The sequence below is a fragment of the Chelonoidis abingdonii genome, chromosome 1, assembly GCF_003597395.2.
Source record: "Chelonoidis abingdonii isolate Lonesome George chromosome 1, CheloAbing_2.0, whole genome shotgun sequence".
NCBI classification, from domain to species: Eukaryota; Metazoa; Chordata; order Testudines; family Testudinidae; genus Chelonoidis; species Chelonoidis abingdonii.
The window spans coordinates 77,059,287-77,081,591 of NC_133769.1; the positions used below are offsets into that span (position 1 = coordinate 77,059,287).

Consider the following 22,305-nt stretch of genomic DNA (forward strand, 5'->3'; position numbering starts at 1 on the left):
ATTCAACTCCTTGAATCTTAAAACAGAGGCTTTCCACCTCACCCAGAGGCAATACAGATTCAAGCTCCGTGAATCTAAACAAAGGGATTCCCCCTTTTCCCCCTCCCTTCTTTCTCTCTATCTCCCACCACTTCCCTGGTAAGTACAGACTCAGTTCCTTCGAGCCTTAACCAGGAGAAAAAAATCAAACAGGTCTTAAAAAGCAAAACTTTTAATAAAAAAGTAAGAAAAAAAAGTAAAAGTTATCTCTGTAATCTAGATGGTAAATATACAGGATCTTTCAGCTTGCAGAATCTGGAGAAAAGCCTTCTCCAACAGAAATACAATATAAAATACCTCCAGCAAACTACATATGTGCAAATAAAGAAAAACAGTTAAAAAGACTATAGTGCCTTTCTACCTTTGTACTTACAAAATTGAAATAGAAGATTAGAGAGCCTGTAGGTATGTGTGGTCACTCTCAGAAACCAGAGAGAACAGCAGACAGAACAAAAGACACACACAAGCTTCCCTCCACCCAGATTTGAAAGTATCTTGTTTCCTGATTGGTCCTCTGGTCAGGTGTTGCAGGTCCCTGCTTGTTAACCCTTTACCGGTGAAAGAGACATTAACCCTTAGCTATCTGTTTATGACAGGTCTTCAGAAATAAAACTAGACTACCACCTTTCACATAACCACTCCATCTTAGAAGCAGACCCATTCTTCTCCAAACCTTGGACGTTTAACTCTACTACAATGCAATACATAGCACTATCAGTTTGGTCATCCACCAGATCAAGTTTACTTTTATCCAAGCACTGATGGAATCTCAAAGGCTAAGCTAATTTCTTTTACCTACCATAAAATAACATTGCATGAGGAACTGTGGCAATTTATAGGATTCTCTTCTATTTGAGCAGGTTTGAGGCTAGAACATATATTGCAAGCTGAATTATTGCACAAAATGGGATCTATTGTGCCTAAAGCTCAACCCTCAGGGCCTCTAGGGAGCACAAACATCATGCTCCCCTCAAGAAGGGTCAGTGCCTGCCCATAAAGCCTAACGTCCTCTTCGAATGTTCTCTGGTGACCCACTTCTACCATTACACTTACAGGAAAACACCAGCTGATACTGACTAGGTAGATAGCTCATAGGGATCCTTGATATCCAGTTTATTTGTAGCCTCTAATTTTAACTTATTAAAAACCTTCTGGCTGAGCATACAGAACTTTATAGCCATGGCTTGCATGTTATACTATACTATATAATCACAGGTTTCTCTCACTTTTTTTAGCCTCATGATCCCTCCCCTACTTCTTTAGATTGTGTGATATATCCACTTGTTGCATTTTTTTTAAAATTAGAACTAATATAAGTTCTTTGGGTAGGAACTGCCTTTCATGACGTGTCTGTACAGCCTAAAACAAAGGCACCCCTTATTAGCTCCTCCTGGCCATACCGCAATACAAACATTATACTCATCCGCTTTGAGGAACTAGAGCTGCAGTAGCCTTTTCATAGTCCTTGAAAGAGGTGCTGAGCTCGAGGCTCCTTGTGCCCCTCCGTCCCCCCAGTCTTGAGCATTCTCTTGGATATTATGTCATATCTCAACTCTTGATATGCTTTGAGGCACTAGCCTTAAGATGTATCATTACCTTAATACAATGGTTGAAGCCTCCTAGAGTTCTGGCCGTTAAGTTTTGAGAGACCAAACTCACGGAGGCTGCAAAAGATTAACAACCCAGAGAAATTGGCTTCTCCTCCCATACTGTGGAGGGCCCTCTTGCAACTACCATGAGCCTGATGTGCAGAAGTTTCCTACTCTACACACGCCATGGCGCTCAATGGTGTCTTCCTGAGAAGCACTGCAGAATAAGGATTTGAAAGTGGGGCAGAAATGGTGTATCCACTAGTAACTTCCCCATCAATGCAGCCAGTGTACAAACAGTGCAGAGGCTAGAGCTATAGCAGCCTGAGGGTAGAATTCTTCCTTTGTTTAAGTCCTGGAAAAGCTCTCCAGCACATGACCCAACTACACTGGGGTCAGGATTGGGGCCACAGCAGTTTATACTTCCTATTTCAGGCCTCTCTTTTCAACCCCTATGGATTAAAGCTAGTGGAATCCTTCCAAGCACTCCCTTGAGACTAATCCAGTCAAGACTGCTTCTATCTTTTCCTGAAGAGCACAAGACACCCTGGAAAGGAGCCTGAAAATAAGAGACTCCTCTCAAAGAAAAGAGAAAAAAAAGAAAGAAAGAAAGAGACAGACACAACTTTGGAGTTTAACACACTCAAATACCAGTCATATGCAGGGACAGACTCTTCAGAAATCTATCATTACTATCTTTAGGTGAACTTCTCTCGTTTTGCTAGTGAGAAAAATGGTGTCCAAAACACTAGTCCAGACAGCCACACAAACTGTGAACACAGGCCAAAGGAGTCAATTCCATATGGCACAAAAACCCTTGATACAGTCACATTGAAAATATCATCCTTCAGATAATTAAGGCAAATGATCATACTTAAATTCCTTTTCAAGGCTCTCTTCTATCATGCCTATTGTTAATCTAGCTGACCTACACTAATATGCATACAACACAACTAGTATATTGTTAAATTTAACCTTTTTGCTAGCTGTGACAAAGTCATGGTCACTCTACCAGTAGGTTTTACCCTATCTTGTTATATGCCTGTCTTTAGATTGTGAGCTCATGGCAAGGGCAGTACATTCTTTTCTGTCTGGAAAATGTCTGGCACACTGAACATGCTCTCATGAACTACTAATGCTAACGCTAGATGCCATCCTCAGCTTCACAAGAAACGTAGCATTTGTGCTAAAATTACGGGTACCTAACTACTGATGTTTAAGACAATCTTGCTCAGTAAATCTAATACAGGATTTCAGGTAAGTTACAACAGCCTTACATATTACTTCCAAATATGAAAAGCGAATTAAGCAAATAGCTGGCCAGGTTAGCCTGCTGATGTATAATACAGAAACATGATTGTAGACAGACAAATGAACATCTTGGAATGTTCTATTTTGTTTAAAATTTACTTAAGAATTTAAAACAGAAAATTCCCCAAGTTAGTGCTGCTGTGTATTCTTCTACCAGGACAGGACCCCAGGGAGAGATGGGATTCTCTATCCTTGTTTCAACACACATTTAAAAAAAGATAAGAAAAACTTTTAAAATAAAATGTTGAAAGTCATATCCCTACCATTTCAATGCAGAGTTCTTACCTGTACTTGTTTTTAAAATTAATGAATAAATAATATCACTTCTCATGTTTATCACTCCCAAAGGACCAATGACAGGGAACCACATGTACATATGTATCGGAGAAAAAGTTCTGACCAGCTCATATTGCTGCAAATATAATTTTATACAAGTTCTGAGAGAGCAGGGAAAGGTTTGGGTCCTTTGTGGACCATCACATTATATTTTAAAAGTTTATGAGATGTCTCCTCTACTGCTTGAGTCATTTTCACAGATCTCTTTCCCAGAGTTCAAATGTTCAACACATCCTTTCTGCTTTACAAATCTGTTATTTTTGTAACTGATGGGGTTTGGTGATAAACACAACCAAGACTGGTCAAGATTGAAAATATAGTTATTTAAAAAGTTGCTTCACCATTTCAGAACATTGTGACTAGAAAAAGAAATATCCTTCATTTTATTTCAAACTCTTCTGTATGTGTCTGATATTGGAAACCTCAGATTTGCAAAGAGGAGGCAGAAGCAGCAGAGATATTTTGAGGCTTTCACTTCAGCTGCATGACTTTAGAACCGATGAACACGGTGGAACTGGTATAGAAAACACAGGAGAAGCTGAAGAACCAAGCACAGAGCACTCATTAAGATTTAAAATACTACATGAGAGTCCTCCCTCAACTATGGAGAAGTACTGACAGGAGACTGACAGCTACATGACAGAGGACCTGAGCAGATTTCTTCTCTCAAGTCCCTCCTTCAATAAGTCTAAAAATGCAGCTTGTACATCTAAAACAAAAAGTCAATTTCAAACACAATTTCCATTCTACTCATCTATCCAGGTTTATGAGTAGCTTAACTGATTCCAACAGGCAACACCTTGGATCTATCAACAATGGACACATGTGGTCCCAATATGTATATACATTAAACAATGTTACATTATTTGAAAAAGGTGTTTTCAGTTAGATATATGGAACATCAGTTTAAAATTCCTGTCTTCTATTGGTTTATGATCATGTGTTAGTTTTTTATTAAAATTGCTACTTGTTATTTCCTGTGTTTCAGAACAGCCCAAGTGTTCAGGAACACAAGTACTTCCTTTTCTACACAACTATATATGCGGTACATTAAGTTACATTCTTGAGGTTCTTGTTTACAGTCTGCTTTGTTTAGATTTAAAACAGAACAAGTCCACCCACTCTCCATAAAAAGTAGAGTGGGTTTATAAATAAAGATGTTTAACAGAGGTGCCTTTTCTTGGACAATTTTTTTTTGTTAACTACCACCATCCTTCAAGTATGTAACATACATGTAGAAGTCTTAGTAAAACATGATGAAACTCAATTCTGAAACTACTTAAAGCTGTACGTTTTATAAAAATAGAAAGCAAATATTCTAAAGAAGATTACAGAATATTCCATTATTCTTGGTGTATTATCTAAAACTCATTTGGTCAAGCCAATTCACATTTTTACACTGGAATCAAAACATAGTACTTAGCGTTCTATTGTTTAAGAATAAATTCTATCTAGAAACACATACATAAAGAAATTTTGTTTTGTTTTACCTTCTTAATGGGTGATGTAGGTGTCACTTGACCAGTGGTTATGGAAGATGCTGTCACAGCTACAGAAGCTGGTTGTGCACTGATGTTATTTGCATTATTAGTTACAGATGCCAAAGGTTTAGTTTTGTCTGCAAATAAAACATTTAAGATATGTTATTTGTAAATTTCTTGATTTCATATTTTATAGAAATCACATTTCTTCAGAATAGGTTAAAACGCTAGTTAAACCTTCCCAAGTAACATACTGTTAGTCATCTCATTTTCTATCTAGCCTTCAATGTTTACTCCTGTCCCTACCCATTTGAATTGTCTCTTGGTCAAAAATAACAAGACCTTTTCCCACAGTCATTAGGCATACAGCACTCCCATTCACATTAGTCAGAATTACATGCTCTTAAGGGTTACAGCTTCAGGCCCTAGTCATTTGCTGATGCCTCTCAAACAATTAGGCTCTCAGAAGCAGCTCTCAGGAAAAAAAAAAGAAAAAATCAGCCTACTTAGTTTTGGACAGTGTGGGTAACGTAATCCTTGTTAGGTCTGGACTGCTTGCCTTTGGAAGGATCGTAACTGTTTATTCCTAGACTACAACATTCTTCTCTATCTTTATTAACAAAGGCCTCAATTCAGCAACGTACTCATCTGTGTGTTTAACTTTAAGCCTCTAATTAGTCTCATTGGGACAACTTGCGCTTAAAGTTAGACATGTGGTTAAGTACCTTGTAGTGAATAATATACTGCAATTCAGCTAATAAACACAGATTCTGATCCAGAACTGATTCAGAGTTTTCAAAGATAATACAAGACTATTTACATAGTGCAATGAACGAACAGTGCACTACAGTAAAACAAGTCCTTGCTTTAAAGAGGTCATAGTCTAAAGACAAAACAGGTATAATACAGTACAGCATAAAACCGAATGGAAAGATACTAATGTGTAGTTCTGCTGTGAAAAGTAACTAATTAAATAATTGGCACCTCCTTACTCCAACAATCTGCTCCCCATACAAATTTAGTCATATATGTTATTCACTAAGTTTAAAACTACTTTTAACTTATATAAGCACAGAAGAGCCAAAACAGACCTGGGAGAGCAATTAATCAATGAATAAAATTGTTAGTTTAAGTCCAACTGCAGAATCTTTATTGCTGGTGAAGCATGTGGCAAAGTACCTGGCTTGGCTTCAAGTCAAATTTGCAAGCCTGGCACCTAGTAAAAACACATTTTAACTGGCAAAGTGAGCACATCTACAGCTTGGAGGGGTCTTGATGTACATGATATGGTGTGTATTTCATAAAAAGCTCCTTGCACACACAGGGAAAACATAAAAGGGCAAAAACTCTGTATTCACTTGACAAAAAGATCAATTAGACATGAAATATGGATTGTCCATGTGAACTGACAAAAGTATGGAAACAGATATAGGTGCAGTAGTTAAAGAGAGATTTATAAGTGAGGAGTACAGTCTTGAATCTAATGTGGAAGAAGAGAAGTAGCAGCATAATAATTCACGTATGTGGAAGGAGGGGCTAGATGGGAAGGAAAAGATAGAACATGACAACTTTTGAAATGATCTGAGGGAATGGCAGGCCAGCCAACAAAACTATACATTAATTGTATGAGTTAGTGTACATACTAAATTCAAAAATCAGGAGTCGAGCTACCCCAAAAATCATGAAACTTAAAAAATGAACAAACATTAGATTTTTATTTACCCTCTGGCTGGTCAGCCTTCAGAGCATGAGTTCACATATTTAAGCTTTTCTACACCCCAAGTCATTACAGATGGAAACTTATCTTTAAAAAAAAAAAAAGGGAGGGGAGGGGGGATTCTCACATTATCAATAGCCTCCAGGAGCTGAGGTTTTACGAAAACACAACTATCACATCACTTGTGATAAAAGTCACAGGAGTTTGCAACACGACATTTGTGGGGAAAAGCGCTTTACATTATTCAATTGGAATCATCATTAAATTTCTGAGAATTTTTACTGTAAAGCTACATTAAGAGGAATAATGGGAAAAAAGGGAAAGTGCAGTTGAAATTTAGAGATGCAGGTCTTCAGGGAAAAGCCTAACTTCTCCTGCTTGCCAAATAAAGTATGATAAAAGCCTTGTTTATATTAAAGAAAGTCCAAAGTTTACATGAAAATTAATTCTTGTATCAGAGTCAAATTTTCCTGGCACAAAACCATCTACTAGTAATCAAGAGAAAACAGTTAGAAAAGCCATGGAGTTCAGGAAACATTAGAGCTAGCTCAGTGACTGAGGCACCACTGCATGATGTATCAAAGGTGACTTAAGTTTAACAGACCTCAACCTCTCTAGATGAGGGATGCAGGAATACCAAAGTGCTGTTTGACCCTCTAAGTCTGAGAGTGATTTTGCAGTATATCATTAAACATTTATAGAAGACAGTCTAATTAAAATATAAAAACTATGAAAATCTAGTAAGAATTAAGTTCTGGAGCTTAACCCATCCCACAATTTCATTTATGGAAAATATTTATAGCATTTTTATTGGTCCAGTGCTGAAATGTAGCTCAGGTGGACAAACTATATGAAGGCAGAATATTTTAAGAGGAGTAGAGATGACTGACAAGGATATTTTCATTATTTAAAAATGTTCAAGTCACTATGTCCAAGAGATAGTTTTATTGACTGTATATGAGTGTCATTGCACTATAATGCTAATAGATTTAACAAGGATTTAACAAGATTATGACAAAACGACTTAGAAACATTAAACTGATCCAAATATCTTCTCTGTTTTGGAAGAATTTTCTTCTTCACTGTAGGAATGTCAATCTGATGAAGTGTCACAATCTGCCACAACCTGCTAACAGAATTTTCAAAGGTGAGGTAGCAAAGGCCTGATGCAGAACAGCAACTTGACAGAGAAGGGAGCTATATAAAGTGTCCTAAAAAAAGAAAGGCTCTTTCTGAGGGTAATCAGGGGAAGCCTGTATGAGAACCATAGAGGGTAAGGGGAAGCCTAAAAAATGCAGACAGTTTATCTCACATGGGGATGCTTATTGTGGGCCTTTTGTAGTTCACCAGAGACCCAGTTCATGAAGCGGCAAATCAAACCAGAAAGGAGAATAAGGCTTTACTGTTTTTCAAGTTTTTTTGGTTCCAATGAAAATTTATTAAATTAATCAAATCTTTCAATTTACATAATCTACAGTATTCTTGAAAATTAGGATTAAAATGGTAATAGTCTAAAAACAGAAAACTAAGTAGTGCAACTATATATTAAGCCTCTCTCTAGATATTCTGATGCAAACCTCTAAATCAGGCACAAAATAATTTAACTCTCTGCAAATTTCTTTCCAAATACTATGGGATTTCTTGTTCCATTAGTCATTTGTTCTTTAGACTATAATGTACTTACAACTACAGTTGTGTCAAACATCTGTGTTGTTTTACATATTACAAGCATTGCTGTATTAGTAATAGCTGTCTATGACTGCCTAACATATTTTACAATCATACAGAACACAAGTTTAAGCAATGTATTTACACATTTACCTAACACTACATGCAAGCATAAAACCCAGCCCCAGATATACGTGGAGGCCCAGGCGATAATTTAAGTATCACTGCTTCTGTATGGTGACACAGAAAAGCTCCTCATTTAATCTGCCTGCAGGGGGAAAGGGGCAGTTGGGAAAGCAGCTGGTAACTCCTCTGAAATTGTTCGATCACTCATATAGACTAACCAACTTCTCCTCTAACCAACTTCTCCTCTCCCCAACTCAAAGGGTAGTCCCTAGAGCAGCCACATGCAGATGGGTAAGCAGTTATCTAAACAGGCAACAGCAGCATTGTTTTCCCAACTATCAACATACCTAGACAGAGACACAGGAGAGGAAGGTTGTAAGGAGATAAGAGCTACTATGTAATTTGGTGGTGGCATGAGAAGAGGTGGGAAATTTTGATAGACATTTGGGGTGGGCCGGGTTTAGGAAGAAGATGCTAGAAAACTGTGTGCCTCCCAATTCTCCCCAATCCGCCCCTCTCCCCGATACATACTGTATTTGTGTGTTAGACTCTTTTAAACATTGTTACAGCCTTTGTACATGTACACATACACACGTGCGCAAAATGCTGCACATTTGCTCCAGTCTAGGAGTATACAGAGAAGTCTGAACATCCAACTCAGATTTTTAAACAAGACTGCTGTAGTGCCAGTTTCTCTACAAATGAATCTAAGCTCTTTTGAGGTACTATTAATCCTGAGCTGAAGTTGCATGAGAAACAGATGTTGAGCTACTACCAAAAATAATACTTTTAAAACCATATTTATTCCAGTATATAATAATCAATCCGAAACACAGGTCTCTCTAATTTGTCAATATCTGAGCCAGAATTATCCACTGCATTTGTCAGAGTCTGCTTCAAGATGACAGAACACATAAGGATGTTTTCTTTTCCAATGCTCCATAATGTAAGGCATTAAGATGGTGAGCAAAGAACTCTACCCACAGAGGTCTTATTTCTGTCTTTTCCTTTGTCTCCTCCCTGTTCCAAATCTGTTACCTTGTATTATTCTCAGATTATCTCATTAAAAATACTGATTATAAATACCTAATCAAATTATTGAATTAAGAGTTTCAATTCCAATCACTGCCATAAATACAAGAATATAGCTCATTGCAAAAGTCTTCATATGAATTACATTTTGTATTTATAAATGGAGATATAAACTTATTTAAAAACTTAAAAGTTATTGAAACTAGAAAGTGGCCATCAGTAAATGAAATGAAAACTGGAATCAAGAAGCTACAATGATTAATTCCTATCATCATATAAGCTCAGTATAATGAGTTTAACTGAAGCAACATCCTAAACCAAAGATGCCTCTCCAAAATTATTTACCTGTTTCAGCTTCAGATTCTGAGTCCTCTTCCTCATCCTCTTCACTAGAACAACTGGATTCATCCTTCTTTCCCTCTTCTTCCTCATCTGCTTTCTCTTGCTCCAGAGACTCAAAACTAGATGCATTCTTTTCTTGCTCAATAATCAAAGTTTCTTTACTGGAACCAAAAACATTAATTTCAAATAAAAAATATAGACTATCTAATCTTAACTTCGGTAAAACCAACCAGCCAAGTAAATACTTAGTGTTTGTGAAGTTATTTTCCTCACCAGGAACATCTTAATGATTTACTTACTTTTTAAATGGCTTTTGTGACAGATTATTATCCATGTTGGCTGTAGATTCAATTAAGGGAGATTTCTTTTCCCGTTTTTCACTATGAAGCTTAAAGAGGTATAAAATGATGCAATTAAAATGACAGAATGGTATAAATTACACATATTTAATAAAAGTGTTATTAAAAGATACCATCTTCTGCAGAATATAAGAAATCCTCTATTTACAACACATATAACTTAACACCCCCTCACAAGCATATGCCAAGTAACGGTAAATAGCATTTGCCTTGGGTAGTTAAATACAGTGAAAGTTTTGCCTAAAAAACATCTTTTCCTTTCAAGATTTTCAGATCAACTTCACTGACCAAATAGAACATAAAAGAGTGGCACAGAAGGACAGTTAAGCACCTCAAGTCAATCCCGAAGGTTAATTCCATATATTAATATGAATTAGTTATAGCTTGCATATAAACACACATGCACCATAATACATACATAGATAGAGAGATCTCTAAAAAGCCTACCAGATTTTGCTTCTTTTGTAATTCTTCTAAATATCCTAGAATATCTTCATCTGCTACATCAAACGCTGTCTGACCCTGGTGTGGAAGGGGAAAATGTAATACATCATAATTATAAAGAAGGATTTAAAAAATAGATGATATCTAAACTAGTCACAAGATCATGTAATAAGACACACAACTGTAAGTATGAGCTAGATGTCATCACAAAATTGGTAGCATTCCACCTGTCTAGCAGAGATTCAGCAGAATTTTGCAAATCCACTTCTACCTGAAGCTGAAATGAGCAGGAAAATATACATGCTCAGAAAAGCATTTCTCCACAGGAAAAAAGATTTTATTATAGTAGAATTTTAAATTCCATAATGCCATGGACCCAGTTTAAAACAAAAAAAGTGTTTGAAAGACACTGATCTTACTCTGAGCTCAATGAGCTTTAAACAGCTGAGAGTGTCATCCTAATAGCTGCTTGTTATGGTGCTCAGAGAAGCTTGGGAGTGAGTAGGATGATCAGCTAAGATCAGTAATACATGGGTAATGGATGCCAATTTCATTAAGCTGGAGACATGTGCAACTTTCTATTTCTCACAGATCCATGGATCAGAACAAAGTTAATTTTTTTAACTTGCACCATGTAAACAGATAAAAGCAGTGCAGGTAACACTGCCTATAATTAAGGTTACCTGACACTTTCCCTTACAAGAACCAGTTTTCAGTTGCCTATGAGTTTACCAACTTTAACCATTTCGACTGAAATTTACTGTAAGTGTCAACCTTAAGCTGAATATTTTTGAAGAATTTCAGCATTTAACTGCTCGGCTATTTCTTCAAACAAGATTAAGGGAAAACGTTGTTTAGCGATCTTAACAAGTTTTTTATAAACTGTTTGAGAAACTAGTGCATAAATGCTTTGAAGCAAGGACTTGACATTTGACATGAGGATCACCTAGGTTTCAAGGATGTGCTGTCCCCATAAAAATTCACCCAAATTTGGCCAAGCTCTGAGCCTCTGAAAAACTCAGTTCACACATGCTCAGTAGACAATTTTTACAAATTGGCAGCTACATTCTCTGAAGATTCTGTCTAATGAGCAGGTTTTCAGTCCAGGGCCGTGGGGCTGAGAATTTCCCTACAATAGCTCCTTCTGGTATCCTTCATTCTGATGTTTCCTAACTTTTGAGTGCTTGACTTTGCAACCTTAACATTCTTTAATGTATTTTTTATGTAATATTATTAACAATGTTATCTGAATTATCAGGTTACTTTATTTTATTCTATTTGGTAAACTGTTTCCCCAATCTTCCCCAAGGCTGGCTGAAAAGATACTGAGCGGGAAAAGGGTTTTTTTTTCTATTCATAATATAAAATGCTCCTTTTAGTTTAAAATGAATAATTTTTCTTAAAATAGTTACTGTAAGTCTTTAATATTAACTGATAAGGGGGATTTCGGTAAAAATAACCTTACACCTAAATTTCTTAATCTTAAATGTTCTCTCATATCTGATGGTGTCCTTTTGAATTAATGGTTTTCAAACTACAGTAATATACTTTAGAGGTATTACAGATTAATGATGCTCCTTTAGTTTCATGCTTGACAACCATCAAGGCATGTCATTAGATTGTAAGATACCCCGTTAGTTACTGTATATAAACTTGCAGAGGCACCTTTTTATTAAGGGCATAGCTCAAGGTAATACTTACATCAAGTGCATCATTTTTAAATGTTTAGGTAATAAGCAATTTTAATAAAAATACAAGAACTATGACGCATTTTTTCTCTCCAGATAATCTGTATGTCAAACTGGGACATGTTCTGACTCATCTAGTCTAAAAAACCAGTTGAAATGAACACCTGTCAGTCAGTTGTTGCTCACTGCAGAAAAGGAATTTTTCCAGAGAAAAATTGACCAAACATAGTAATGATGCCTTGATCAACTCTGCCAGGAGTCTCTCTGGTACAAATTTCCAGAATGCCATAAGCTCATTCTTTAGGAAGACATTCTTTGTAACAGTAATGTGCTGCAAGTCAATCAAAGCCAGCTCTGCTTATGTTCTATGTAACTGCAGAGCTAGAGTCTTTTAGATGTAAAACAGACTATTTAATATTGTGAACAGCTCGTGATCCTGACATCCTATAGTGAAATAAACAGTTGTTCCCGTATGAATAGTAGTAATTGAGGAAACTGGATTCAACTATTATTCTGATTTTGCAACAGCTATTTTTTAAATGAAAACCCATTCACCCCCTCTAACCTAAAACCAAAACATTACTATTAGAGTTTCTCCCTACTTACTGTGACTTTAGTGGGTCATAACTACTCTGTTTCAATATTGCCAGCTGTAAAATAGTGATAGTAATACTTACCTACCTCATCGCAATGTTGTATGCAATTTTATGTTGAAAACTACTATATCAAATAAACAACGCTCAACTAGCCAGTGCTAATTGCTAAGATCTAAAACAGGCCACTACTGTCACTGATTACAGTGGATTCAGAAACTGAAGGAGGTTTACTTTTGCCCACCCACTTGTCTACCCAGTGCAACAAAAAGGTCCTAAAATCTGATTTGCTGGGAGTTGAGTTCTGATATTTTAAATATACACCAATTAACTTCCCTTCAAATCAAAAGCTTTGCTAGCTTTTAAATAAAGTTTCTTTTCTATGAAGTGACTATGATAGGGTGACGAGATGTCCCAATATTATAGGGACAGTCTCGATATTTAGGGTTTTGTCTTATATAGGTGCTAATTACCCCCCCTCCCAATTTTTCACCCTTGCTATCTGGTCACCCTAGACTATAAATAAATAACCATTTCTGACTCAACAAATCTGTTTCCTATATGTATTAAAAGATTCCCATAACTTTAATGACTATAGAAAGCTTTTACTACTGCTCTTCCTTCCAGTTAGCCTTGAAGAACTAATACAGCTGGGGGGGCAGCAGAGAGAGACACAGACAGCGTGAGCTTGTGCTTCAACAATCTTTTATAAAAAGGACCAATTTATGCAAATATCTGAAATGGCTGCTCAGGTGCTGTGGAGCATATTAATTTAGCTGGCACAATACTGATCATTTATAAAGAAAAAAAGTCTGAACTTACAGTGTGCACTGCAGGAAAAAAGGGTCTTTTTACTTGTAAACTGAATACAGACATTAACAGAGAAACTGCCATACCGGATCAGACCACTGTTCCACCTAGTCCAGCATCCTGCATTTGACAGTGACCAGCACCAGCTGCTTCAGAGAAAATGCAAGAACCACAGAAGAAAGAATAATCTGCCCCTAGAGAAAATTTCTGTCTAAACCTCAACAGTTAGAGGCTGTCATATCCTCTGAGGCCTGGAGATTGTTCTCTCGTCCAACATTATCATTTTTAATATTTGTTCTTATAACTCTGGATATTCTTATCCAAAGAGGCATCAAATCATTTTTTTAATATTGTTACCCCAAATATCAGGTAACAGTGTTCACAGGCTAACTGTACATTAATAACAGGAAACAGTTTCAGTTTTAAATTTGATCTTGTTGTTTCATTGAATGGCTTGTTCTTGAATTATGAGAAAAAGACTAGCAGTACCCTTATCTTCTGAATATCATTATTATTGTTATTTCAGGTACATTTACAATGTATCTCCTGTTGTTAATCTCCTTTCTAAGATTAGAGAGTCCTAATCTCTGCACAGAAAAACCACCATCTAACCAAAAATCTAACCATTCTTATCACCAATCTTTTCAAAGACAAACAGAACTGAATACAATATTCCACAGGAGGGCATACCACTGATTTATAATAGCAATATTTTCTTTATTCTCCAGCTGATTCTGTATACATGTTAATATTTCGTTTGCTTTTCTGACACTGCTGATAGCCCTGTATTCTTTTTTCACATTAGTTTTTAAGGATCAGAAATAATAAACTGTTTGATTGTCCATCCCAACCAAGAGAATATGTAAATATATTCAGTTTTAAAACTCACAGTCTGATTCCTACACAATATGCATTCACACAAACAGATTATGAACAAATAGATAAATATGCAGATTTAACCCTGTCTTCACTAAGTAAGTCTGTTGGTTGGTTGGAAAGCCGCCATCTTGCAGTGTCTTGAATCCACACAAAACAATCATTGCAACTATTGGTTGAATCAGGTAGTTGCAGTAAATGAGATTTCATCTTCAGATCTAGCTAAACTGGTGGTGACTTCAACAATTCACTTTCTCCAGCCCACAGGAATAGCTGAAAGGCACCAATGCACACTGGTACCATTATGCAGTGATTTGTATTTGGAAGTTTTTATTTGGAATCAAAGGCCTGTTTCCAACAACAGTGCTGTGAAACTACATGAAGTCCCAGATGCACTGGTAGAAATCACAGTAAGCTGGGCAGATACTACGTCAAAAACAGTATAGTTGTAGATGCACTTAAGTGTGGCAAGGGTAAGGACAACGACTAAGTCCTTCAAGCAAAGTCTGACCAACTGTTTCCTCCTTGCTTGGCATAAACACATCCTGTTTGTTCTGGACAAATGACTCAAATTATGTTTTGGCACAAAAATCAGCAATGAAAAAATTAGCAGTGCTGGCATTTAAAAACGATCATAACAGCTTTAGATTTAACAGCTCATTAAGATAAAGGAGAGGAGTTCATACTTGTCTTTATTGTTTCAATCAGACTGGTAGCCAGATAAAGACAACCATGCACCCACTCATATTGCAAAGTCTATTTTAAGCAAACCCAGAACTGGAAAGGGTTCTCTCTTTGATATAGCTTAGATATGTGCTGCACAATGGAAAGCCAGGCAACATGTGGTCCGCTATGCTTCCTACAACCCAGTTATGATCTTTCCATTTCTGTGGAATCTTTTGAGTCTGTGCCTGCAGCCTCCAAGCAGTGTCAATTTACAGACAAAAAGCCTGAAATAGTCACTTTCAGAGGTGTAAACTGCCCCATTTATCTCAAACACATGAACTCTGAAACTGAACCATTTTTATATCAGAACTGTAAACACACTTCCTGCTGATCATTTTAGCAAAAATATCCAGCAAAGCTAAATATCAAACTTTAAAGATGCAGAAGACCTATTAGTTTGTGTGTACAATCCATGTCCCCCAACTGCTCTGTAAGGCAAGAATGGATTCTGTGTGGCTCCAATGAGAAGGGAAAGGGGAGTGCATCTAAACAGAATATCTAGTATATTCAGTAAAGCCTGACTAGAGAAGTTTGTGGGAGTTCATTCTGCAGCTTACTCATTTCAGCAGCTGACAATTTCAGATTCTCAGAAACGTTCAGCGTACCACGTGGACTTAGGGGTGTGTGTGTGTAAGAAATGCAGGGTATCGTTTCAACCTGCAGCCACAAGCCTCTCTATGGAAAACTTCAATGAAAAGACCTTCTCTACCTTTTAAAAAGAAGTGTCCAAGGAGGGAAAAAAGTGACTACCAACACTGAATGAAACAAGACAACGTCAAGAATCATCTTAACAGGTCAGAGATTTTGAGGGGCAAAAAAACCTGTTCATACTGTCTGCAAACTCTTTTTTCACTGGATCCTGATAAAGCTTAGATCAAATTCAGCTACGTTTAATTGACTCATCTCTGTTTTGTGAAGGAAACTTAAAGCTTGCCACATGGAAATTTAAAGCTTGACAACTGCCCATAAGTAACAAAGCCACAGTATTTGTGAAAAACTCTGTGGATGTTCTTACACAAAGCTATTCTATCAGAGTGTGTTAAGAGGAACAGATCACAATCTGATTGACCACTTCAAAGATAAAAGCAGAATGCCAGAAAGTTGATTTCAGAGAAGTAACTGTATAACTTTCTGTTGATGTACTCCCTCACCTGGAACCATCATCTGTGGGCTCTACACTTGTAGCACTTTACAAATAGAATATTTTAGCGATAATGGAAAACTTTTATGTACATTTATATGCACAGTAAGGCCAATGTTTTCAAGCCTGTCTGCCTAATGTAAAACACTTAAGTAAATGTTATATTTTTAAGAACTACTGATATAGGCTTATTTTCCTTAGGTAAAATGACTTTGCAATAAAAGTATTTGTTGAAATGCCTTCAATCTACACACAGCTGGGCACCTAAATAAAAGTGTCTTGGTTCTCAGAGCTGCTCAGCACCCACAATTCAGATGAATTTCAATTGAGTTGTGGGTACTCAGCATCTCTGCAAAATCCCCAGTCAGTGGCTTGGCTTTCAGAGTTACAGGGCTTGGCTACACTCACGCTTTACAGCGCTGCAACTTTCGCGCTCAGGGGTGTGAAAAAACACCCCCCTGAACGCTGCAAGATGCGGTGCTGTAAAGTGTCAGTGTAATCAGGGCGGCACGCTATACCCGTAAAGGATGTGGTTTACGTGCAGCGCTGGGAGAGCTCTCACACTTCAAAGAGCTAAGTGTAGCCATACCCACAGATGGAATAGCTCAGCTGCACAGGTAAACTTGTGTCTCCAGTCACCACTGCTCAGCTTCTCTTGTCTGCCTCTCCTCTGTCTTTTCTTGCCTCAGTTTGACTGAGGATATCCAAGTTTTCTCTGGGACAGTTCTCCAGAATAACACGACCACCACTTGCACCTCCAAGCCACAAAAAAGTATAAGGACCAACTCGGTAAATGAACTAAGTTTTGGGGCAGCTAAAATACGTTGTCTGAGTACAGTGTTATCTTCTGGTTTTCAGTGGTTCTGTGTGCATTAATATAGGAGCAGAAAGTTGTTTAAAAGGCAAGTTCATCTTTTTTAATGTTTTGATCCTCTAAGTCTAACCTAAACTTCTAGGCATAATGTCTGATTTTCAAGATAAATTACAATATTACCCTTAAGTGGTTTCCTCATTATATAAATTATAGATATTTAGAAACTTATTTCCAGTTTAAGTTTTTACGCCTAAAAACATCCTTATTTAAAAAAAAAACAAAACACACATTTAAGAAGGCCTTGGTGAATGAATCCCCATACACCTTAAAACATATGCAGGAAAATTCACATGCACTACAGGCACTGAAGAGAAGAACTGGTTCAGGGTCCAGGTGAAACAAGGGAAGCAACCAGAGCCTCAGATCCTATTGGCCTGCAATAACAATTTCAGTCCTTGTGAGGCTTATAAACATCATAGGAATGTTTGGATTTTGGTGTAAGCAGGTCCACTGCAGAGTTAAGGAAGTCCACAGCTCCTAAGATCTGCCCAACGGAAGAGCTGAGAACCTGCAGCAAGAAAACACGAAGCTACCCAATGATACATCATTTTGTAAGTCCAAAGCTGTCTGCTATGTTTCCTAAGTACACAAAAGCAGCAGACAGTGTTAACACTTCAGTGCATATAATACAATTAGAAATTGCTTTTAATAATTAATTTTGCTATCCCGCAGCTCAATGCTAGTCAAAGACACCAGCATTCACCTAGGTGAAACATATTAAAGCCAATCTGCCAATCTGGGGTTCAAGCAAAGCTGCCGAGTTATGATGAGCCAAAACATTAAGAAAATATCCCGGAAGTAAGAAGCTGAGTAACATTAGAAATCAAAAATTGAAAGGCCTTATTTTATTTAACCCTAAACATTCAGAAAAATTCTACCACAGCATAAGTTCTCACTAGCTTTATTTCACAATTAATTTTCAAAGAAAAATAGCAAAGCATAGGGGCAATTGTTGAAAACTCATTACAAAGTTGAGTCAGCCATCTACATGTCAATTTAGAAAACAAAAAATTTAAAACAAAATCTGAACACACAAACATGCTGGTTCTCGCAAAACATGCGTTACAGAAAGTGCCATGTGCAGGAATGGCACATTATTACTACTGTCCTTACCCTGGCTTCTAAAGTCACTTTAGAGACCAGAACTTTGCATCTTGACAAGGATTACATAAAAATCCTACCACTTTGTTGACAGTCTCCGTATCACACAGGTTTTCCACTAAAATTCGACATGCTTCTTCTTTACCCCAGTGAGCAGCAGCATGAAGTGGTGTCCAGCCATCATAATCTTTAATATTTACATCATAGCCAGCCTGTATTAAAAGCCTAAAGGAATTAGAAGAATTAGATCTAGTATACCACTGACAGTAATAATTAAACTGCCACTAAATGATAAATTATTTTAAATGGTTTTAATTTTTCTTGCCTTCATTTCACTTCTCTCACACAGGGGTAACACTAAATCTATGTTAAAAGGAACACTCAATTAAAAAAAAAAAAAGCTTCCCAAGAAATATTTTCAATCTTAACACAATTCCCAGGATTACTACAACAAAACTTCAGAAGTTTGTTTTTCCAGTCTGTTTTGTCCACACGCATTTAACATTTTATGCATCATCAGACAGTTCTCCCTCTTTGTGAGAGTCTTTTATACAGGAACAGGGGAAAGACACTTTTTTAATTAGAACAATATGACTGTAAAAGCTCAAAAATTATCAGACACCTTATTACAGGTAAACTACCTGAATTTTTTTTTATTTTTGGAGTTGATGTCATCCCTTTAAGATCACACATGGCTAGCACTGTGGCAGAATAGTGTTTAGATGCATCAGTAAAGCTCTTCCCTGAGCATGTGGGACCCCTCAAATCAACAACGTCTCTTCAGCTTAAGTTCAGCATTACTGATTTCATAGATCAAGAACCAGAAACAATCAGCCAATACTTCCCAGAATGATTCCTTAGGAATATGGGTGTGTGAGTCTGTGTGTGAGCAAGTGCAAGAGAGATCGATCATATATATCACAAGATTAATGAAAGTGTCAAGTGTTCTAACAGTAGCACCTTCCAACAATTCAACTTTTAAATGGATTGATGCAGAGACAGTCTAGCTGTTGAAGACCCATTCATTTGTACTCGCAAGGAAGGGTACAAATTTATCATAAACCTGCAAAAAGTAGTTACCATATTTGGAGAAAAAGAAAAATAATTCCTTTATCCAACAGGTAATTTCCATAAATAATGGCTCTTAAAAAACATGGATGGCAAACACTATTTGGCTGCAGATACCAAGATAATCATGGAACAAAAACTACTTCCTACTGAAAGTATATTAAAAGAATATGATGTGATAAATGTTGCTTTAAGAAAAAGCACTAACAATCCATGCAGGAGGCGTAGAATAGGGGAGAATATTTAGTTGCAAAGTACGCTGAGTTAATAATTTAGCTAGCTTACTTAAATGCCATGTAATCTTAACAAACAATAGTATTTGGCAGATATACACTTTGAGTCTGCATACTAAATATATATTTTTATCAATCAGAAGATCAACTGTACATGTGTAGAGATATCTTAATATAAGTCATGGTTTCAAAATTATGCACATACCATAGAATCTTCTTACTGAGAAAAAGTCTAATATAAGGGCCTGTCTACATGGAGAAACTGGCACAGTTACAATAGTGTAATTACGGCACTGCTCTGGAATGAAAAGGGACTTTTTACAGTATAGTTTATATTGCTCTGCTATACGAAAAAAATCAGTTTTATTTCAGAATGGATTGTCCCCATGGGGAGTTAACAGCATAGATATCACAATATTGTTATACTGCTATAGTTCTGCTGGTCAATTTCCCTATGTAGACAAGGCTTTACAATGTCAGAAGTAGAGAAGTTTATTCATTGAGGGATACTCATTGACGTTCACTTTACGGTACCTTAATGTTCTGCCAGTTTAGGAGCAGTAAAGTACATTTATACTCACTTTAAAGCCATTTTACACAGCCAGAATGGTGCATAAGCCACCTTAGAGAAAATCCGGGCCTAAGTGTTTTAATTAAAGAGAAGGGATTTCACTTAATTTCAAAATAGGTATGTGAGAGGTAGACAGGTCAATGGCACAAAATGTAAACAGCTAGGTTCTTGGAGAGTATTTCACGTATTTCAAAAGGAGAAACTTACAGAATACATATTGCAGTCTCAATGGACACCAGAAATTTTCAATTTAAAGTAGTCAACTAGTAACTTTAAGAAAAACAAACTCCATAGCCCTGTGAATACATAATTCACCTTGGTGCATAAATCAGATTTTCAAGCACCCCAAAGACAGGGACTTGCATTAGGGATTCACTATCTGTCAAATTTTAATTATATTATTTTATTATATTATATAAAACTAACTAATTTTGTCATTCACATTTCTAGTTAAAAAATATTGATCAGGCATGTGAACAGACTGCTTTCCTTCTGATAACAAAAAAAGGATTTTTATTTATTTATTTATTTTTTTAACTTGAATCTGTTTTTTCTTATCCTCTAGGGCTGTACAATATTTATTTAATTCCATATATTTTCAAATTTTCTAAAACTACTGGTCCCAAAATAAGATCTGTATATTTCTGAACACAAGTTTTGGCCCCAAATACAAGTTTGATAATCAAATTGAAAACTAGCATTTACAATGAAAAAAAACAACAACAAAGAATGTGTGTTACAGCATGTTGCTTTAGTGTTGTATTATTAAACAGTGACCAATTAATTAGAGCTGGGATGCCCAACCTCCAGCCCATGGGCTATACACGGCCTGTCAGAGCATTTCATAAGGCCCCTTGCCTGCTTCAACACAATATACTATCAGCGGATTCGTTAGTGTATTGTTGTCACATTTACATCACTTTAATTTAGACAAGTGTGTAAATAGGCAATACTGTATATGAAATAACCCATCTAAATATACACAAAACAAGATGAACTTAAAATATAAATACATTCAGGTGACTTTAAATCTTATTAAAATATGCAGAATCTGTTTGGCCCACACAAAATGTGCTTAGGTTTATGTGGCCATCCTGTATAATAAGGCTGGGCACCACTGAATTAGAGGATAAGAGAAATCTGAAGGTTTGCAGGGAAAAAATTGAGTTATTTTGATGATATATCTTTTAAAGCCTTCCGTAAGTAATCCTTCAAGTTTTGGGATAAAATTGCTCATTTTCTTCTCTCAAACCTGGATAGCTTTAGTCTGGACTACTTTTACTCCACAAAAACAGCACAGTAAATGATGGTTTTAAACCAGGTATATTACCCCAAAGATAACAACTAGCATTAAAGAAAGGTATCCTTTTTCCTTAATATATTAAGTTAAAATATACTTCAGAAATATGGATATTTTTGCCATAGTGATATTGAAGATTCAAATTCAGTATGTACAATACTGACAAGTTTTGAATAACTTTAAGTCATGACACTGTTTAAAGTTTTAACATTAATTGAAAACAGGAAACCTAACTGTAAGAAATAGGTAATTCTAAAGATCACAAGGTTCCAGGATGAAATCCAAAAAGTTTCAATAATATTAACGCCAAGTTATTTTACACTAACATCTGGACGAGCTTGGAGACATGGAAAATCTACCATTTAGAAATAACACTTACTTTAAAACTTCTGTATACCCTTTAGCAGCCGCTACATGAAGTGCTGTACCACCAGATTTTGCATGCCTGACATCATTTATACGGCCACTGTTAAGCCATTGTCTTGCATCTCTAAGCATTATCCTTTCTTCTTCTTTTCGAGCTGCCTCTATATCAACCCCTAATTGGAAAAAAAAGAGAACAGTTTCATTTCAAACATAAGCTCATCATTAACTGATAATTCCTGAACATTCCTTGCATGTGGCAATAAAAACACTGGCTAAACAACATCATTAATGTATTGGGGCAAACATTAAATGGATCTTTTAAAATAAACCCTGAGAAAGTGTGGGCACATCCATTTTGTATTGTGATGGGGCAAGGCCAGATGGCTACAGTAAAGTACTGAGAAACAGGTATGTTAGCCCCAGGCTAAACAAATCCCTAGTACCCTGGTAACCAAATGGCAGTTGCTCCAGGTTAATCAAGGCACCTGGAGCCAATTAAGATCTTTCTAGAAGG

The 22,305-nt window shown here is 36.5% G+C and overlaps 1 protein-coding gene across 3 annotated transcripts in view; it reads right to left on the reverse strand.

Moving 5' to 3' along the window:
- The window catches only part of PPP1R12A (protein phosphatase 1 regulatory subunit 12A), a 235,330-nt gene that overhangs the window by 76,511 nt on the left and 136,514 nt on the right, over positions 1-22,305 (reverse strand). For all 3 annotated transcript variants that reach the window (XM_032798963.2, XM_032798961.2, XM_032798962.2), the window contains exons 4-9: positions 21,805-21,964; positions 18,334-18,478; positions 10,448-10,522; positions 9,941-10,029; positions 9,645-9,802; positions 4,766-4,893 (exon numbers count right to left, since the gene is read on the reverse strand). In XM_032798963.2, the coding sequence (XP_032654854.1) occupies positions 4,766-4,893; positions 9,645-9,802; positions 9,941-10,029; positions 10,448-10,522; positions 18,334-18,478; positions 21,805-21,964 (755 nt within the window). The remainder of the gene's footprint in view (positions 1-4,765; positions 4,894-9,644; positions 9,803-9,940; positions 10,030-10,447; positions 10,523-18,333; positions 18,479-21,804; positions 21,965-22,305) is intronic.